This window comes from Enhydra lutris, unplaced genomic scaffold, assembly GCF_002288905.1.
Source record: "Enhydra lutris kenyoni isolate GAN:26980312 unplaced genomic scaffold, ASM228890v2 scaffoldscaffold19, whole genome shotgun sequence".
Taxonomy (NCBI): Eukaryota; Metazoa; Chordata; class Mammalia; order Carnivora; family Mustelidae; genus Enhydra; species Enhydra lutris.
Window position 1 is genome coordinate 37,120,053 of NW_019154103.1, and position 19,151 is coordinate 37,139,203.

Below are 19,151 nucleotides of genomic sequence, written 5' to 3' on the forward strand. Positions count from 1 at the left end.
CAGGGTGTGCCTGTGTTGGTTTTATGGTAAGTTTGTAAGCTCTTGCAGAATAGAGTTTGGATGGAGGTCTGGCTAGACCATGGCTGATTCCATAGCACCAAATAAGTACCTAATGTATACTCTGAAGATGCACAGTAAATGGTCCGCGGGCCTGCCTGATCATCTCTCTGGGAGCACTTCACTGCTAAGTATTGACAAGAGCACATTAGAGTTAGAGCCCTGTGACTGGAATTCTTAGGAGACGTCAGGGCTCTTTGGGCTTGCAGAGGTAACAGGCTTAGGTTATAGAGGGCGGAGCATGTTCTTCGAAGTGTCCTGTAAATAGTACATACTTTTTGGGGCCATAGCTTGGATTCTGTATCAGTATCCAAGACAAAGCATTAAAAAAATAAGAAAATCCTGTGCGGTGAGCACACTCAAACTATCCATTGCTGTCTTTAGCTGCATTCATACTTCATTGGCAGTGATCTTCAGATCTTTCTCAGATATAAAACATTGAGGGGCAAGCATTATTAGAACTTTGACAAAGACCATTGTCCTGGGTAGGAGAGGAGGACAGTAAAACTCAAAGGATACTGGAGAATGTGAAGATGAAGGAGGCTGGTTGTAGAGTGTCCCCAGCACCTGGGTCACAGGCAAGGCATTTGGAAGAGTAAATGTGCATTAAAAGAAATATCAGCTCTATTGGGCATACATGTATATTTATTTCCAGTGTATGTAAGATAAATGAGAAATACAACTGTGCCCAGATTTATGAAATTCGAAGTAGAACTTTAAAAGGACTAATTTTCATTTTGGTTATTTCGAAAGAAGAGTCCACTTTACATGCCCATGGGTTACCAAGTACCCAAGCTGTTGAGACTTCAGCAAGAAACTGACAAACCATTTGCATGTCTGAGAGCTGAAACACCACCTTCCCACTTGGCCCCTCACAAGGGGCGGGGGGGGGGGGGAGGGTTGTCTACACGCAGACTTTCTTACAAATTAACAGTACACTTTGTAATTTATACAAGAAGCATTCCTTAAGCCTTCTTTCCAGTTTGGCCGTGTAAACATGTGTACACTTGCACGTGAATGCTAGGCAGAGAGACATCCTCTGTGACAGAAAGAAAAATAGACACAGGCACACATATTTTAATTAGCCCCGCTTGATGGAGACTTCAAAATCTCCCCGGGAGCAGAGCATTTGTTTTGAGCATTTCAGATACCGAGGGCTTCCAGGAAAATGAGGCTGGCGCATGGAGGCCCTTTTTAAGTTGAGAATGGGCTTGACCGGGATTCCCCACCCCCGCCCCCCAACCGCCACCCCCAGGGCCGGCCGGTATCGACGATCCTAGCTAGCACTCTCGCTAGTGCTTCCCCACGAGGTGTGCCGGCGTGGCTTCTAGAAACAGCCTCCGGCCGTGGGAATGGTTTCACGCTGTGCAAGCCGCAGTGTGGGCTCAGCCTTTGCGACAGCTGGCCGCGGTAGTCCCACGGCAGCTGCTGCCGCTTGGGGGTCCCCACGGTGCCCCCGGGGCCCTGGCTGGGGAACGGCCAACCGGGTCCCGGAGGCCGCGGGCGGGCGTGCTCGGCGCTCGGAGCGCCACCGCGGCCCCTGCCCTCCGCCCAGCGCCTTTATCCCCGGCCCGCCGCCTCGCGGCTCCGGGGCGGCCGCCCTCGGCCCAGCCAATCAGACGCGCGCCTTCCCAGCAGGCGCCGGCCAATCCACGGCCCGCGTTTGCTGGAAACGCGAAACCCTTAGGGGAAAAGCAGTAACAAAAGCCTTTCACTGCAGACAAATGTTAAGTGTCTGTGCAGACTTTTCCTGTTTTTAATTTTATTACTGTAAGAATGGAGGGTTTGTTGTTTCTTTCATGTTTCCTTTCAAGCAATTTTAATTATACATTTGTGCTACATCAGGGACTCTGGAACGCAGTGATTCAGCCTATTGCGTCTAAAGCTAAAATGCGGTAACCTTCTGGCAATACAGATATATTCCTACACTGTAAATATAGCTGACATGCTGAAGAATTTTAAGCAGCTGCAAAGGTCTTTGACACCACACACAGGGCCCCAGAGAGCACATGATGAGAAAACCAGCTCCGTCTTCCCCTTCGCCTCCCCTCCCACCGCCTCCCTTTTCCTGGAGGGATGTGCTCATAAAGAATCCTTTCCTCCAATTGTTCTGTCTTGTGCAAATTTTGACCAAATGCCTAATTACCATTGATTCTCATCTCAGTATGAATTTTTATATTCAGTGATTTAAAAAAAAAAATTTTTCCCCCAGGGAGTTAGAATGGAATCAACCGTGATTTGAGGAAATGCTTGCTTTGCTTCATTCCCGTCCCTCTCCCACCTCCCCACCTCCCCCCATCGCTACAGTGAGTAAATTCAGCTGTCGCCTAATAGCAACAGAGACCATATGGGAAAGCATTTTTTAAATCTCTTTCGGAGACTTTTGAAAGAAATCCTTCCTTCCCCACTACTGAGTTCCAACCATTCAAATATTTTTACCTGCTGTGAAAATGTTCCCGAGGAAATTAGTCTTACCTTGTGAGTTGTCCTGTACTGTAAAGGAGTGCAATACAGGCTTTCTATACAATTCAAAATGGCAGTGAGCAAGGGAGGAAACCAACTAGAAGCAGACCTTGAGGACTGTCCCCTGGTGCTTCCGAGATAGAATGGATTGTAGGTACAGAAAACAAAACAAAGCCTCACTTAAGTGTCTCATTTATTTACCCTAATGTTTTAGGTATGTCTCAAGATCTAGGTCCTTTTATTGTACGTTTTTAACGAGTGATTAAAAAAAAATATACCGTGTTTGTCCTCTAGAGAAATAAAGAGGATGTTCTATTTTGTTTTCCTGTGACATTTGGTATACTAAGTGCACTTAAGTTTAGTAATTCACAGATGCAGTGCTAAATTAAATCGTCTGCCTGCAAAGCAGTTGGGAAAAGCAGAATGGCTTGCAGGAAACAAGTGTGTTGGTTTTGAGATTTTTCTTCTAATCCTCTGTGGCAAATGCTTTCTAAAGTTGATTCTAAAGATAACCCCAAGAGCAAACCTATTGTGCACATTTATTTTCTTAAGAGGGCTATTTTCGGAGTCCTTAATATGAAACAAGACCAAACAGTGAAACAGATACCATACCCTGGCTGATGCTTGTCTCACAGAGCCAGAGAGGGGAGGAGTAGGAAAGAGAAATCATAGCAGATTGTCTGCTCTCTGGACTCTGTGGCCCCCCTGCTCTCCCCCTCGACACCTATTTTTGTGCACCCCTATAATCTTTTTCTAAACACAAAATCACCACGATTCTATACTGTTGAATTGGAAACAAAGCCGATGCCTTTCACTCACCTTCTGGTTTAAGCACTGGTAACTGGCGCTTGGTTTTTGTTGGCCGCTTGCCAAACGAAAGCAATTATGTGTAATAATAGAAAAATTAAGAGGTGAGTGTTGGTGTTTTATAGCAGGACATGGCAAAAACCATTTCCTTCTGTCAGCAGTATCTTGATTACACTCTCACACACAGTATTACCCTTTTGTACCGCATGGGCATGATCACGCACACGCACACACACACACACACACACACACGCACGCACAATTTCCTGTGGGTTTTCACTTGAGGTCACTGAAACCAGAAAGAGGAAGAATGCAAAACCACAGCTTTTGAAAGCGGATGAGAATAGAACTTTGCTGGTAAAATCATCATCACCATCATCATCATCATCATCTGGAAATAGAGGGATCCCTGCTAACTGTGGTCCTCCTTCATTGCCCATTCCTGCAGGTGTTCTAGTGGTCAATGTCACGTGGAGGAACAAAACTTACGTAGGGACGCTGCTGGACTGCACCAAGCACGACTGGGCCCCTCCCAGGTATGCACTGGGCCTTTTATTTCAGGCTCTGTTTTCTCTCCTCCTTCCTCTTGCCCTCACCTTCCCCCATCCTCTCTTTGCAAAGAAACCCGAGAGATAGATTAATAATGCATACAGGTCTGCCCGTAATTGAAACCAGGCAAAAGAGAAGGGAGCAGTTCAGGATTGCACACGGTGAAATGCAGATGTGGGATTTCTTTTCAGTCACAGAGATCTCTCCTCCCTGCCCCTGCTCCCTCTCTCTTTTGTTTCCTTCTCTACTTAAAATGGGAATTGGAACTGGATTTGAAGCTAGATATCCCAGTCATTTTTCTTTGGTGTTCTAAAGAACATACATCCTCCCTAGCTGGTTCTTTTGCAGGGAGTGAAATTCTCAGCGGAAGGCTAGGGTGTGTTTTCCTTCTCTGGGCCCAGCCCTCGGGCTGGGGGGCTGTTGGCTGCTCTTGCCTGCATTGTGTGCCTTGTGTTTTCACCTGGCTCTTTTGGGAGTGCTCATTTTGACCTCTGTTGCTTGCTTCCCTAGGTTCTGTGAGTCCCCGACCAGCGACCTGGAGATGAGAGGGGGCCGGGGCCGAGGGAAGAGAGCCAGGTCTGCCGCAGCGGCTCCAGGCTCGGAGGCCAGCTTCACTGAGTCCAGAGGGTTGCAGAACAAGAACAGAGGGGGGGCCAATGGGAAGGGGAGGCGAGGCAGCCTCAATGCCAGCGGGCGAAGGACACCCCCAAATTGCGCCGCGGAGGACATCAAAGCCAGCCCCTCCTCCACCAACAAAAGGAAAAACAAGCCCCCAATGGAGCTGGACCTGAATTCCAGCTCTGAGGACAACAAGCCCGGGAAGCGTGTCCGCACGAATTCCAGAAGCACTCCAACCACTCCTCAAGGGAAACCAGAGACGACTTTTTTGGACCAAGGCTGCTCGTCTCCGGTGTTAATCGACTGCCCCCACCCCAACTGCAACAAAAAGTACAAGCACATTAACGGCCTGAGGTACCACCAGGCTCACGCACACTTAGACCCGGAGAACAAGCTGGAGTTCGAGCCCGACAGCGAGGACAAGATCTCGGACTGCGAGGAGGCCTTGAGTCACGTGGCCCTCGAGTGCAGTGAGCCCAGCGCAAGCCTCTCGGCTTACGAGCAGGTGAAGGCGCCCGCCTCACCAGGCTCCGGGCACCCCCCTGGCACCCCCAAGGGAAAGAGAGAGCTGATGAGCAACGGTCCGGGTTCTGTCATTGGCTCTAAAGCGGGCAAGAACTCTGGCAAAAAGAAGGGCCTTCACAGTGAGCTGAACAACCTCCCGGTGATCTCCAACATGACGGCCACCCTGGACGGTTGCACGGCGGCAGATGGCAGCCTGGCCGCAGAGATGCCCAAGCTGGAAGCGGAAGGCTTGATCGATAAGAAGACTGTGGGAGACAAGGAAAAGGGCAAGAAAGCCAACAACTGCAAAATGGACAAAAATCTCTCCAAACTTAAAACTGCCCGACCCATCGCCCCTGCCCCTGCGCCCGCGCCCGCGCCCCCGCAACTCATCGCCATACCCACTGCAGCCTTTACGAGCACCACCACGGGGACCATCCCCGGACTGCCCTCCCTCACCACGACTGTTGTGCAGGCCACACCAAAGAGCCCTCCATTGAAACCCATTCAGCCAAAGCCCACAATTATGGGGGAGCCCATCACCGTGAACCCAGCTCTTGTGTCCCTCAAAGACAAAAAGAAGAAGGAGAAGCGGAAGCTTAAGGACAAAGAAGGGAAGGAGTCGGGGAGCCCCAAGCTGGATGCCAAGCTGGGCAAACTCGAGGACACCAAAGGGGCGGGGAAAGATTTACCTGGGCATTTTTTAAAGGACCACCTCAGCAAGAATGAAGGGCTGGCCAACGGACTGTCGGAGTCTCAGGAGAGCCGGATGGCCAGCATCAAAGCTGAGGCAGATAAGGTTTACACTTTCACGGACAACGCCCCCAGCCCGTCCATAGGCAGTGCCTCGAGGATGGAATGCAGCACTTTGGTGAACGGCCAGGCTCCCATGGCCCCACTGCACGTGCTCACCCAAAACGGCGCAGAGACGTCGGCGGCCAAGACCAGCAGCCCTGCCTATTCGGACATTTCTGATGCTGCGGACGATGGCGGTTCCGACAGCCGGTCGGAGGGCATGCGGTCCAAGGCCAGTTCTCCATCAGACATCATTTCCAGTAAGGAGGGTGTTGTCAAAGGGCATCCTTCGGCTACAGCACAGTCATCTCAGATGAAAGAGTCCCATTCTCCCTACTACCATGGTTATGACCCTTACTATTCTCCAAGTTACATGCACCCCGGGCAGGTGGGAGCCCCTGCCGTTGGGAACGGTGGGAGCGCGCAGGCCATGAAGATCAAGAAGGAGTCCGAGGAGGACGCAGAAAAGAAAGACAAGGCGGAGCAGCTTGATGCCAAGAAGCTGGACCATACCTCAGCCCCCTTACAGCCCCAGCACCAGTCGGTGATCACACAGAGACACCCAGCCCTAGCGCAGTCCCTTTACTATGGCCAGTATGCCTATGGGCTCTATATGGACCAGAAGTCCCTGATGGCCACCAGCCCTGCCTATAGGCAGCAGTATGAGAAGTACTATGAGGACCAGAGGCTGGCAGAGCAGAAAATGGCCCAAGCTGGCCGTGGAGATTGCGACAGGAAAAATGAGCTCCCCTTGAAAGAGCTGGGCAAGGAGGACAGTAAACAGAAAATCCTGCCGTCTGCCACAATCTCAAAAGCTCCCTCTACCCCGGAGCCTAACAAAACCCATTCTAAACTAGGGCCGCCAGTGCCTAATAAAACTGAGGAGACAGGTAAATCACAGCTTCTCCCCGGTCACCAGCAGCACCTTCAGGCCGACAGCTTCAAAGCTAAGCAGATGGAAAACCACCAGCTTATTAAGGAGGCTGTAGAAATGAAATCTGTCATGGACTCTATGAAGCAGACAGGTGTAGACCCAACCTCGAGATTTAAACAAGTAAGATTGTGGAGCGTGGCCCCCACAGGGAGAGAGCGAGTCTGAGACTTGGACGTGTCTGGGCTTGATCTGGTTAGACGTCTTCAAAGGAAATAAGCCAAGGGTTCCTTAGGGTTGGTCCCTCTCCGCCTGAAAAATACTTGAAAAGGTTCCCTCGGGAGTTACTGCCTACCTTGCAAGCATTGCGTTGCCCACGATTGCCTTGTGTTGTGTAGTGAAAGGAACTTCAGACCAGCACTTTGCAGACTGGTGTTCCCTGCCGTTCACTCACTGTGCAAGGTCCCCTGATTTCTTACTGAGTCCAGAGTGAGGGAGTACTACCACATGGCCGCAGAGATCCTGAGGCTGGCCTTTACAATGTTCTCTATCATATTTCCAAGTTTCTCCTGGTACCTTCAAGGAATATTAAGGCTGGGCCCCTTCAATCCACATTTCCCACTCGTCTCTTTCATAACACTTGAGGCCCAGATGTCTTTCACATGGTGTCCGAGATGCCTGTCCCAAAGCGGGGCTCAGGGCTCAATGTCCACAGCCTGTGAGATGAAGGGATGGGGAGTATCTGGGTGTGTGGGCCTCCCGCAGTCCTCCTGGGAACCCCTGGTCAGCCAGTCTGAAGTTCCACGGGGAGGCACCTGAAAACCAGCCACCACGAAATCACACACATGCCGACACTTTCTGTCATGGCATGCACATCCTCACTGTGGACCTCTGAGAGTTAACTCTGGGGTTTCCCAGTGTCCTGTCCCCCTCTCCACTCCCACACTTCTTGTCCCTGGGGAATCAGACCAACAGAACCCTGTCTTCATGCTCATTACTGTCTAGTAGTTGAGACTGAGGCCCAAGGCCGATTGTTCTTTTGGGACCTAAATTCCCAGTGGGTTTTTGTCCTGAATGGGATGGAAGTCACAGAGGCCTTTTGCAGTCCTCGCTTCCCCACTTCTGGAGGCCTGAACCAGGTTCTGGCTTCACAAGGCTACATTAGAGCCATATGGTTTTGAAGGGGTTTAGAGGTGCCTTTGTTTTCTAATGGAAAAACTGTAATGTGTGCTATTAATTTGAAATTTTGTGTTTTGAGTAAGATATCTGCATAGGAGATGGGAGCCTGTATACTAAGGCTCAGCTGCTGTAGGTGAAGAAAATATGTTAGGAAACCAAGAGTTTCCCCCACTAAATGTTGTTAATTGATATGAAGATTATTTAAATTTACTAAGAACTAGCCCGAGTTGGGAGTTTTTAAAATTCTTTTCGCCTATATGAGATAGTAAAGGGAAAATGAGTTTTTGGTTAAATGATGTCTGAGCATGCTGTTTTAAATGTCAAAGGATCCCACCAAGGGCCGAGCTCTGGATTCCCGCAGACCTAAGTTTGTGGCCCAGCTCCACCCTGGGCAGCAGTGTGACCCCAGTGTTCCTGGAGCTTGAAAAGCTCTGGGTTTGTCTTGTGTGAAAGAGGTGAATAATGATGCCTATCTTAGATGTCATGACTTTGTCAGAGAGGGAGGCTTGAAGCTCTTGCACAGGGCAAGGGCAGACATGTGTTAACTTAGTATTAGAAGTAAGAGTAATAATGCTATCATGGTGATCAATGGGTTTTGCTTCCAATATTGAAATTAAAAAAAAAATTTTTTCCCCTCTTCTTTTTCTTTTCTTTTTTTTTCTTTTAAATCAGGATCCAGATTCAAGGACATGGCATCATTACGTATACCAGCCCAAATACCTGGATCAGCAAAAGTCAGAAGAGCTTGATAGGGACAAGAAATTGAAAGAGGATAGTCCCAGGAAGACCCCCACCAAGGACGGGGGTGTGCCCAGCCTTCCCGTATCACTAACGAGCATTAAAGAGGAGCCCAAAGAGGCCAAGCGTCCTGATTCTCAGTCCCTGGAGGAGAGCAAGCTGAAAAATGACGATGGGAAAACACCCGTGAACTGGAAGGACTCTCGGGGAGCGAGAGTGGCGGTGTCCTCGCCCATGAGTCAGCATCAGTCCTACATACAGTACTTGCATGCTTATCCTTACCCACAGATGTATGACCCCAGCCACCCTGCATACCGGGCTGTCTCTCCCGTCCTAATGCACAGTTACCCTGGTACGTGTCGTGGGTTCTCACTCTATTGGAGGGAACAGGCTGCGTGCAAATTTTAGCGGTTTAAAAAACTCAGGATAAACGAGACGCTTCGCCAGTAACCTTTGTTTTGCTTATTTTTAGGCTGCGTCAAGTCCCCAAGGTGAAACTTAATATGAGGGTTTGGTGGGGGGGGGCGGGGTTTTTTTGTTGTTGTTGTTTGTTTGCTTGTTTGTTTTTAAGATCAAATATCAGGCGTCCTGAGCTCTCGTTTGTGTTGACTCTGATGGTCTGCTCTAGCTGTTAGACCGACGCATACTTTATTGCCTATGGAAATATTCTAAGCACTTACTGTCATAATCATGATAGTTACTATTCCTTTCACTTAAGCGGACACATAAATGTATGAAACGGCTATAAGCTCAATTCTGCTTATAACCTCCGTTCATCAGGATGAATTAACTGGGAGAAGAAAATCGGAGAGCTTTCGCACAGTTTCACGATGATGTAGCCCATGCTTAATGTCAATCCCTGTTTTAAGCTCTCTGACTCTTATCCCAAATTCATGTAACCCAGATGACTTTTTTCCTTCTTCTTCTTCTTCTTTTTTTTTTTTTTTTTTTAAAGATGGAGCCCGTAACTTGATGTGGCATTTGTTGTGTATCTGCAGGGGCCTATCTCTCTCCGGGATTTCATTATCCCGTTTATGGGAAGATGTCAGGGAGAGAAGAGGCAGAGAAAGTCAATAGCAGCCCTAGCATCAACACGAAAACATCCACGGAATCGAAAGCCCTGGACTTGCTCCAGCAGCACGCCAACCAGTACCGCAGCAAGTCTCCCGCCGTAAGCCGCCTTTTGTTGTCACGTTAAAAGTACTGTGTTTTGGGGGGAAAGAGGGGACAAGCTAGGAAACGGTCTTGAAATATAAATGGCTTTTGAGCCCAGCCGTGATTTCAAGATGCTGTTTTATCTTCACACATAAAGCATGGAATGTTCAAACGTAAGCTGCTTTCACACAGGGGGGAAAAATGGCCAGAGTGCGTGTGTGTGGTGCTGGTGGGCTTTTCTGTGGCAGAATGCACTACTTCGACTACCAGGAGGGCGCCTGTGAGGGGAAAGTGGACATTCGTAGGAACCAACTTTGGGGGCAAAGTATTTTGGATGCCTGATCAGATGCTGGTGGCTGCGTGTGCTGTGTTTCGGCTTGGACCCCTGGTCCTGTCCCCGTAACATCCCAAAGCCTTGAGAGCAGGTGTCTTTGTGAAAGATGGCTCCCCCCTTGTTACCCCCATCCCCACACTCCAAGAAAAAGGGCATCTGCTAGTTCTAGAGGCTGTCGTGAAGAGAGACAAAGGACATGGCAGTTCTTGCCTAGAAAAGAGAAGTTGGGGATAAAATGTAGGATCTATGATGTGGATGTGTCCACCAGAGACTCTGTAAGTGAGAAAAGATGATTTCTGAGTCTCTTTCTGTGGGTCCTCCTTCTAGTGCAAAGATTTTTTTTTTTTTCCAGTGAGAACAAAGAACTTTAAGTGGGCTCAGTTCTGGTGGGTGGAAATGTATAGGAGAGAGTCCTTAACTGTGATTTGGGAGAACTGAGAGCTTCTCTACGCACCTTCAGAAATGGGCGGATTCTGGAATGCTTCCAGAGGCATAGGGCAACGATTTCCTGTACTCCATACTGACATACAGTTTTGAGATGTGTATTTTCAATGCACTAAACTAGAGACGGGCATGTTTAAAGTTATGAGATAGATCCCCCCCCACCCAGTGTAAACAAAATACAAGGATAATTAGAAAACTTGACTTAAATCTCCGCAACTACTTTTTTTGCCCCTTGATCAAAGTACGAAAGTTGTTTCTGGGAAGAAATTGGGTAGATTGTAATCTTGAGGTTATGAGCAGGCATTTAAAAAAAAAAAAAAAAAGTCCTCTTACTTCCAGCATTTAGGAAAACCTTGATCCCTTTGGTTTACTCTTAGGTGGGAACATTTCTTTAGTGTTGGCCTAATGCCGGCTGAAATTCATGCATGCCTTTTGAAATTGTCTTCCCGTTAATCAGGAATGTTAAGTATGTCTGCATTTGTTTTTAATCATTGGCAAATACTGCTCAAGGGGCAGAGGTGGTTTTAGCACTCCTGTCGGTGGCTTTTCAGAATCTTAAGAGGAGCCCATCTCTCTTTTCTGTTGCAGCCCGTGGAAAAGGCGACCGCAGAGCGGGAGCGGGAGGCAGAGAGGGAGAGGGACCGCCACTCCCCCTTCGGCCAGCGGCACTTGCACACACACCACCACACCCACGTTGGCATGGGTTACCCACTAATCCCTGGTCAATATGACCCTTTCCAAGGTCAGCAGCTCCGTCGTTAAGCGCGTGGGTCATTCTGCTCGGGAAAACTGTTGCCCAAAGTACCTATCCTGTCACAAAGTAAATATATTGAGCTTTAGGTTCACATTAACTCCAGGGAGTAAGTAAGTTTCTTAATTCTTATTTCCTAGTGACACAGCAGAGGCAATTGGCCCCATCTTTTGTGTTCTGTTGAGATAGGAGATGGCTCCCACTTAATAATTGTTGCTGGTTGATGTTATCGGAGGCTTGCTGTTCTCTGACGGACCGAAGGTGGCGGCCAGGGTCTGGGGCACCTGAATATAACAATCAGAAGATCTGATAGCTCCTTGAGGGAAATTGCTGGGGAGAAAAGGAAGGGATGGCGAGAGGCTTTGGTGACACTGCAGTGATTTCTTCAGGTCTTTCCCATTGCTTTCCTGCCCTCCCCGCCCCCCCGCCCCCGAAGTAGTAGGAGCGACATGATCCCATTTAACACTGTTTTTAAAAAATTTTATTTATTTATTTTGACAGAGTTGACAAGTAGGCAGAGAGGCAGGCAGAGAGAGTGGGGGACGCAAGCTCCCCGCTGAGCAGAGAGCCCGATGCGGGGCTCGATCCCAGGACCCTGAGATCATGACCTGAGCTGAAGGCAGAGGCTTAACCCACTGAGCCACCCAGGCGCCCCCAGTTTACCACTTTCAATCACCTCTAATTCAGGGACTGTTTGTAGCCATTTATGGCTGTGACTTTCAAGATGGAGAAACATTTTGAAGAAGCCATAGCATCGATGAGAGAGAGCCTTTGATTTGTGGTGTTATTAGCTGAGCTTGTGCCGTTTGTCTCAGCTCTGTGACCTCCGGGGGGCAGGGGTGCCGGGCCCCATTGCTGCCCACCGATCCACTGGCCAGGTTCTTGCTGTCTCAGCTCAGACGGCCAGGATGAAATGTCGCAGCCTCCATGGCTTTCAACAGCAGGTATAACTTCCCATAGTTCTGGAGGCTGGGGGTCTGAGACGAGGGTACTAGCACGGTTGCTTGGTGGTGAGTGCTCTGTGTCTGGCATGAGGCAAGCTGCCATCTTGCTGTGTACCTGTATGACCTCTTCTCTGTGACAGAGACAGAGAGCACATGCTATCCTCTGAGGTCTCGTCTATAAGGACACGGATCTTGGTGGATTACAGTGCCATCCTTATGACCTCATTTAACCTTAATTGTTTAGGTCCTATCCTAAGATAGTTACTCTGGGGGTGAGGGCGTCCACCTAGGAATTTGGGCGGGGGGAGACACTTTCAGCCCCTAACACGGGCCACATCACCCCTTCTTTTACTGTGTGAACACGAGAGAACGTGTGAAGGTACCTCCCGAAGTGGGAAGTGCTCTGCAGGCGCCAAGACTCGTTTCTGTTTATTCATCTCGTGTTGCTCGCTGTCAGCTAGTGGCGTTAAGAAAGAACAGAAAGGACACAGAGGGAGAGTACTCTTCCCCAGGTTGGCACTTCTGCTTTCTTATTTTTCTGGGGTTTGTTTTTTCGTTTTTTGTTTTTTGTTTTTGTTTTTGCTGTAGAATGAAAAATCGCATCCCACTAGGCAACTTTATGCCCTCTGGGGCTATGCCGTGCTCGCCACGGCCGTCTCTCTCTTGCAGAGTAGAAGTGCAGGCTGTTTCTAAGTTCGATTCCCTGATTCCGTGTGAATTCCTGACTAATTCCTGACGGGGGTGCCTTTTGTTCCCTCGCTGGGGAAATGTTCAAGTGTGGCCCAAGTTACTATGAAAGTTTCGTGTTTGAAGCACATAGCGTGTTGCTGCTGTCGTTCACCATGACGTTGGCTTCGTGTTGCGACCCGCTGCCTATTAATTCTGCTGAGCGTCCCGTTCAGGAATGCGCACAAACCATCTAGCTCCGTGCAGAGTCCGGGAGATGGAATGTCATGAAATAGTTATTAAAAAACTGGACTCTTGGATAAATGGTAGACGTTGGTTAGACCACGTGGCTTGGGCTCGTCCTTGCTGCGTGAAACCTGTCGTGTGTGTTTAGGAAAGGTCAGATGGCTGTAGTATTTCACCTGGGGGCCTGTACCTGCTCTTATTTTTCCCAATGTCACAGAAAACCTGCATTTTTTCCCCATCAGGCTTGACCTCCGCTGCCCTCGTTGCCTCTCAGCAGGTGGCCGCCCAGGCATCTGCATCAGGAATGTTTCCTGCACAAAGAAGGTAAATATCCTGTGCATTTCGAATCCACTATCTAGTAGAGACAGCGTAATGGCGGGGGGGGGAGGGGGGGGGGGGGGGGGGGGGGTGGATATAGTATAGGCTTTTTAGATCCAAATAGACAAACATCCAATAGATCCAAAACTTGGCTCCTTGGGGTTTTATATTATTGTAATGTGTTTTTACATCCCTATTGCTTCCCCTATGAGCTTACCTTCCAGGACCCTCCTTTCTTTAGCTGTAACATGGGCTAGCAATCAACAAATGGGTGTTTTTTTTAACAGTTGAGAGTCTCTCATGCAGCTTTGTTAGAATAATTCGCCATGACTCCCTTTGTTTTAGCCTGTGTAAAAAACAAAGTCGCGAAGGGAAATACTTATTTTCATAATGCTAAAGGTCATGTTTGTTCTTCGATACTTTGAATTACCCCTCCCGTTGTTTGAGAAAGGAAAATAATTTCTTCCTCCGTGGTGTGTATCCTTACCCTCCTGTTCATTCCCTCTCTGTAGAAGGGAATCCCATGAACAGAATAGAATTGAGATACATAAGTCTGTCAGTCTTGGGTTTTTTGTATTTTCAGTGTCACTTGTGGCAAGAACCTCATGCTAAGGTCTTCTTTTCTCTTGCAGAGAATAACAAGATTGGAAACGTACATTGTCATGTGACTGGATCACATGGGAGAGCGTTTTATACAAACATCAGTTCCATGGTGTTAATTTGAAATGCCTTTAATGGCAGGCAAAAACCAGTCATTTCATTTTTGTAAATTACAGATTTTATTACAGAGTAACAAATGTTGCTGTAATTAAACTTCTGTTTTATATATATATACGTATACATATATGTATATATACATATATATATATATATATATATATTCTTTACTTTTTTGTATCAGTAACCAGGCTCGCACACACAGGGTCTGCTACCAAGTCGCAAACCACTCAGTAAAAAGAAATAAAAAGTGTATCTGTCATGTTGAAAAACGTTGGCCGCAGAAGGCTGCTTACTTTCTTTTCCTTTCCACTTGTAAATAAAGGACGTTCTGTATCCGTGTGCCCGAACCTTGCATATCCTTCCTCGATACCCCGTGAGGCCCTCAGAAAGGCTGGCTGTGATGATGACGCTTGGGTACAATTTAGATGTCTATTCGGTGGCTCCCGTCAAAGACACATCAGTGTGAAATGCTCCTGTAGTCACTGTTTGTACTTGTGTGTTGTGGGATAAAAAAAAAAGACTTATGGAAAGGCATGGGGTTGCCAATACCACAAAAACTGTGTTGTATATAATGTAAAGATTAAAATGGGGAAATAATGAGCATCTGTGAATAATGAGATGTCATTTTTTGGATAATCTTGAATGGCAAATAACCCAATAGCCTGCGTACCAGAGACATCTGTGATTGTTCTATTACTTGAATAGTCTTGCAGTCCTTTTTTTTTTTTTTTTTTTTTTTAATGTTTACAATCATCCAGTTTTAGAAGAGAGAGACTTTAACGCCATTGCCTGGTTACTTGTTTTATGCTGTAATCTAGTTTATTTTATGTAAAATGTATATTGAATGCTTTCCTTTTTTATACCTGCCTTAAATAATTTGGCAATCAGAATTAAAAAGGTTTTTTTTTTTTTTTATAACGGCCTCTTGTCTGTCTTGTGTTATTTCTCGATGGCTGGGAGTGATTCTCATTTTCAAAGAAAGGTTGCTTAATATTACGCACGTTCTCTTTGAAAGAGAAAGTACACGCATACTGAGTTTTCTCACATGAGACACCGGTGTAACATCCAAGTGGTGTATTTAATTCCGTGGATGTGTGCAAATTTAGTGGGTATTTACCCCAAACACGGAGCATCGCATCAGTACAAATTGGTACATCTGGGTTTCTCTGATAGGGAATGATGCTCCAAAGATATCCGTCTCAGGACATGTGGGCAGTAGAAAAGTCAACCATTTATTTGACTTGTCATTGAGTTGTTTTGCTAGCGTATTTTACATCTCACCTACAGAATTAACTGCCTCTGTCCTTGCCTCCCTTCCACCCTCCCTCCCTTCCAACAAACACTTACTAAGCATCTACTTTATCCTAGGCACCGTATAGGGACTGGGATATAGCCGTGAACATAGTAGATTAAAATTCCTGTCCTCCTAGCAACTGCGTTTTCTAGTAGGTGTGGTAAGCTCCTGTATCTGCTAATGGCCGTTCTCCTCCTCGGTGTTTGTCTACAAAGTTCTTGATGTTGACAGACATTGTCTTGGTCTAATGTGGTTAGCTCTCCTCCTGGGGGTGGGGGGTGGGCTTTGCTTTGCAAACGGATGAGATTTCTGCATTCCAAGTGTTTCTAATGCTTTCAGAAAAGCCTTGCAGGTTTGTCGCGTTCCTGATAGATTTCTCTAGAAGGTTATTTTTCTCCAAATTTTCGCTTCAATTGTCTTTTGAATTTCATCCATGTGAGTGTTTCTAAAGACCTTGTTGGTGGTGAAATGGAGAAACATTTCACGTTTCTCACCATTTTCGTAAAGTTACCGCATGTTTTCAGTTTGATATGTCCTTGCCGAGTCGATGTACATTTGCTGACGCCATTTCAGCAAGTATGTTTCCTCTGTTCCAAATATGGTCTCAGGTGTGTCTGTTGATTGCCTCGCTGCTGCTGTAGTTCTAGAACAGACGGAACAATTCAGTTGTTCCAGATGCTGGAGCAGGGCTAAGGTGGTCTGCTCCCGTCTTCCTCTGAATTGCTGCATTCTCGTGGCGGCAAGCCGAAGCTACGGATTCCGGGGTGATTTTTCTGCTTTTAGCAAGAAGCATTTTGTTAAAATTCTGTGAAAGCCAGTCTTGCCTTTCCACCGCAGAATGACTGGGTGAGTCCTTATGCCACACCAGCCTTTTGATCACTACTAGTTAGGGGCCTCACTGGTTATTCTAAACAGATGGACCCGGCCATGCTTCGCTTTGCTGCTGTAATAAACAGGAGTGCCGGGAAATGCAGAGAAATCTATGACCAAACCCACAGTGCAACGTGAATGGTCTCTCCCCGCCCCCCAGGCTTTTACGGGAACGTTATTCATGACTGGTTTACATTAATCACTAAATGAAGTTTTGTTTCTTCGCCCAAACTGTTAGAGTGTTGTCTTTGCTTATGACAACATGAAATTGCCAAAGGGCAGGGCTTGTTTATATTATGTGTGCGGGTTCTCTGGCTGAGTACATAGTCAGGACCGAATGGTAAATTAAAGATTCCCAAAAGACAAGCCTACTTGGCTCCATTATATTACTATGATGAATCTGCCATTAATACGGTTCTAATTGTTTTACTTTTATAGACATAAAATCAGTCCCCTTAGTGACTAATAATAGGGTTTATTGATTTTCCTAAACATTATTCATTCCAGGCCGGCTCCTATCAGCTTGTCCTGAACATATGCAAAGAGCCCGCAGTGCTGACACAGTGCAGATTAACTTCTCGGAGAGATGGGAGCGAAGACTTGTTTACAGCTGTGGTCCCATCAAAGGCAGAATATTAAAAACAAGGTAATAGGACCGTGGGTTCCTAGATGCAAGCACAGCTGGCTTCTTCTTGGGAACTTGCCACTGGTGTTCATCGCCGGCCGTGAACGTGAACGCTCACAGAGTTAAAAGCTGGCCTTATCTGTTCCCACTGGAACTGACCCCAATTTACTGGGGTTTCGGCCTGAGGGTCTGAGAGCCCCCAGAATGAATAGTTCTGATTGATACGGGATAAAACAGCAGTTTAAATGATAATTACTGGTCATTTAATTCCCTCCCTGACTCTGAAAAAGAGACAAGACAGGCAAAGCCATTTATTATTGTTTTTGTCACCAAACACAGTCATCCATCCCTTGCTTCCTGCAGAAGCATGAGTCACGAGTGTTGTTTACTTGGAGGAGCGAAGCCCACGATGGGCAGGGCCTCTGGTGCAGAATCTGGGTTTTTTCTTAACAGAAGAACTCTTTAAAGCGGGGCTTCCCAGCCTCCAATGCCTGATACTCATAAAACCCAATTATGGGTCCCGTTGCTGCGCGGAGGACACTGAGGCCCAGAGCCAAAGTGATTTGAGGTCACACGGCTATCAGTCCCAGGGCAAGCTTTGTGACCCCCACGCTCTTCTGCTTCAGAGAAGGGATCTCAAACTCAGAGAGTAACCAGACCGAGCCCATTTTCTTTGCTAAAGTCTGTTACTTTCAGAGGGGCAAATGAGAGAACTCCAGCCCGTGTCTCTAGTCTTTTGTGAGACAAAACCCCGGTACAGGTTTTCCCAGAGCTGGGTAGCCACCCAGGCCTGGGATCCCGAGAGCCTGGAGCTCATTGCCTGGAAGTTTTCCTTCTTTCCTGGTGGTCAAGGTGGTCCTTGCCGCCTTTAGTCGTCTGCCACATGCGGCTGGGAACTAGATACCCAGAACATGAGTTAGGTTTGGTGGGAAGGATGCTCGTGTGTCAGAGGCTGGTGGGGAAAACTGGATTCTGGTAAGTTAAAAACAAAGTGAAGCAAGCCATGGGCACCTGGCTGGCTCAGCGGGTGGGGCGTGCAGCCCTTGATCTCAGGGGTTAGGAGTTCAAGCCTCACATTGCTACTAAGGGGGAAAAATAAAGAAGACTGTCAAAGGAAGACGTTCAAACCACAACTCTCGATTCATTTCCTGTAACCAGATCCTTTACTAGGGCATTTTGTGTGCAGAGGGAGATCTGTGAAACATTAACTGGCAAAATGTAGACATTTAAACCATACCCAAACTTTTATAAAGTTGTATTAGAATGGCTTCTTTATGTTAATTTAGTGGAAGCCTAAAAAAAAAAAAAAAAATGAATGGCCTGGATTTTTCTTTCTTTCTTTTTTTTTCTTAAGATTTTATTTATTTATTTGAGAGAGAGATAGAGAACACAAGCAGAGGGAGAGGCAAAGGGAAAGGGAGAAGCAGACTCACTGCTGAGCAGGGAGCCTGATGCTGAACTCAATCCCAGGACCCTGGATCATAATCTGAGCAGAAAGCAGGCACTTAAGCGACTGAGTCACCCAGGTGCCCCTGGCCTAGATTTTTCTGGGCCTCTGAGAGGATTTTGTTCCAGAAAGCATTTGCTGTGGGAAGGATATACTATTTGGTTAAAAAATTCCTCCTAAAAGGGGTGGCAGAAGGCTGTGGCTCAAGGCTTCCTGAGCCTCGTGCAATCATCAGAGAGCCAGGTTAGAAAGAGAAAGGCGGTCCCGTCTTCTCATCACCCTCCAGTGAAGGTCACTCCATCACCCACCCCATCCTCCTAGATCAGATGCTGAATTTTCCAGGGTTTATTTGTAGGGTGATGATTAGCAGGTAGGGAAAAGAGGTACAATATCCCCAGCCTGGTGGGGGGTGGCTTTTCAACTTGTTCATGGAAAGGGAGGGCATCTCCAGCAGGGTTGGTTGTAGGGTGTGATATTTTCCAATGCACATAATGGAAACCTTGTCTCCAACTACCTTCAGCCCCTAGGAAATATATTCTGTTCCATAGCCTAAGGCTGAGAGCAGGGTGAGCTCCAGAGCAGTCCTGCACATCCGTGGGCCTGCTTCTCTAGAACACTCTTTGCTCAGCCTCCTCTGTATCCTTCATGTGAGTGGCCATGGGAGTTCCATGGGCCCCGTCCACAGACATCCACGTCTCTCTGTGTCTCTGTCTTAGGAGGGAAGAAGTCTTTCTCAGACAGCTGGCAGGCATCCAC

The 19,151-nt window shown here is 47.4% G+C and overlaps 1 protein-coding gene across 1 annotated transcript in view; it reads left to right on the top strand.

Annotated features, from left to right (window-relative positions):
* Window positions 1-13,449, top strand: part of LOC111148326 (zinc finger protein 608) — a 107,542-nt gene extending 94,093 nt beyond the window's left edge. Inside the window, exons 3-8 of the mRNA XM_022504830.1 lie at window positions 3,776-3,863; window positions 4,387-6,847; window positions 8,516-8,933; window positions 9,580-9,752; window positions 11,103-11,256; window positions 13,364-13,449. Of these exons, the coding sequence (XP_022360538.1) occupies window positions 3,776-3,863; window positions 4,387-6,847; window positions 8,516-8,933; window positions 9,580-9,752; window positions 11,103-11,256; window positions 13,364-13,449 (3,380 nt within the window). The remainder of the gene's footprint in view (window positions 1-3,775; window positions 3,864-4,386; window positions 6,848-8,515; window positions 8,934-9,579; window positions 9,753-11,102; window positions 11,257-13,363) is intronic.
* Window positions 13,450-19,151: the final 5,702 nt, after the last annotated feature.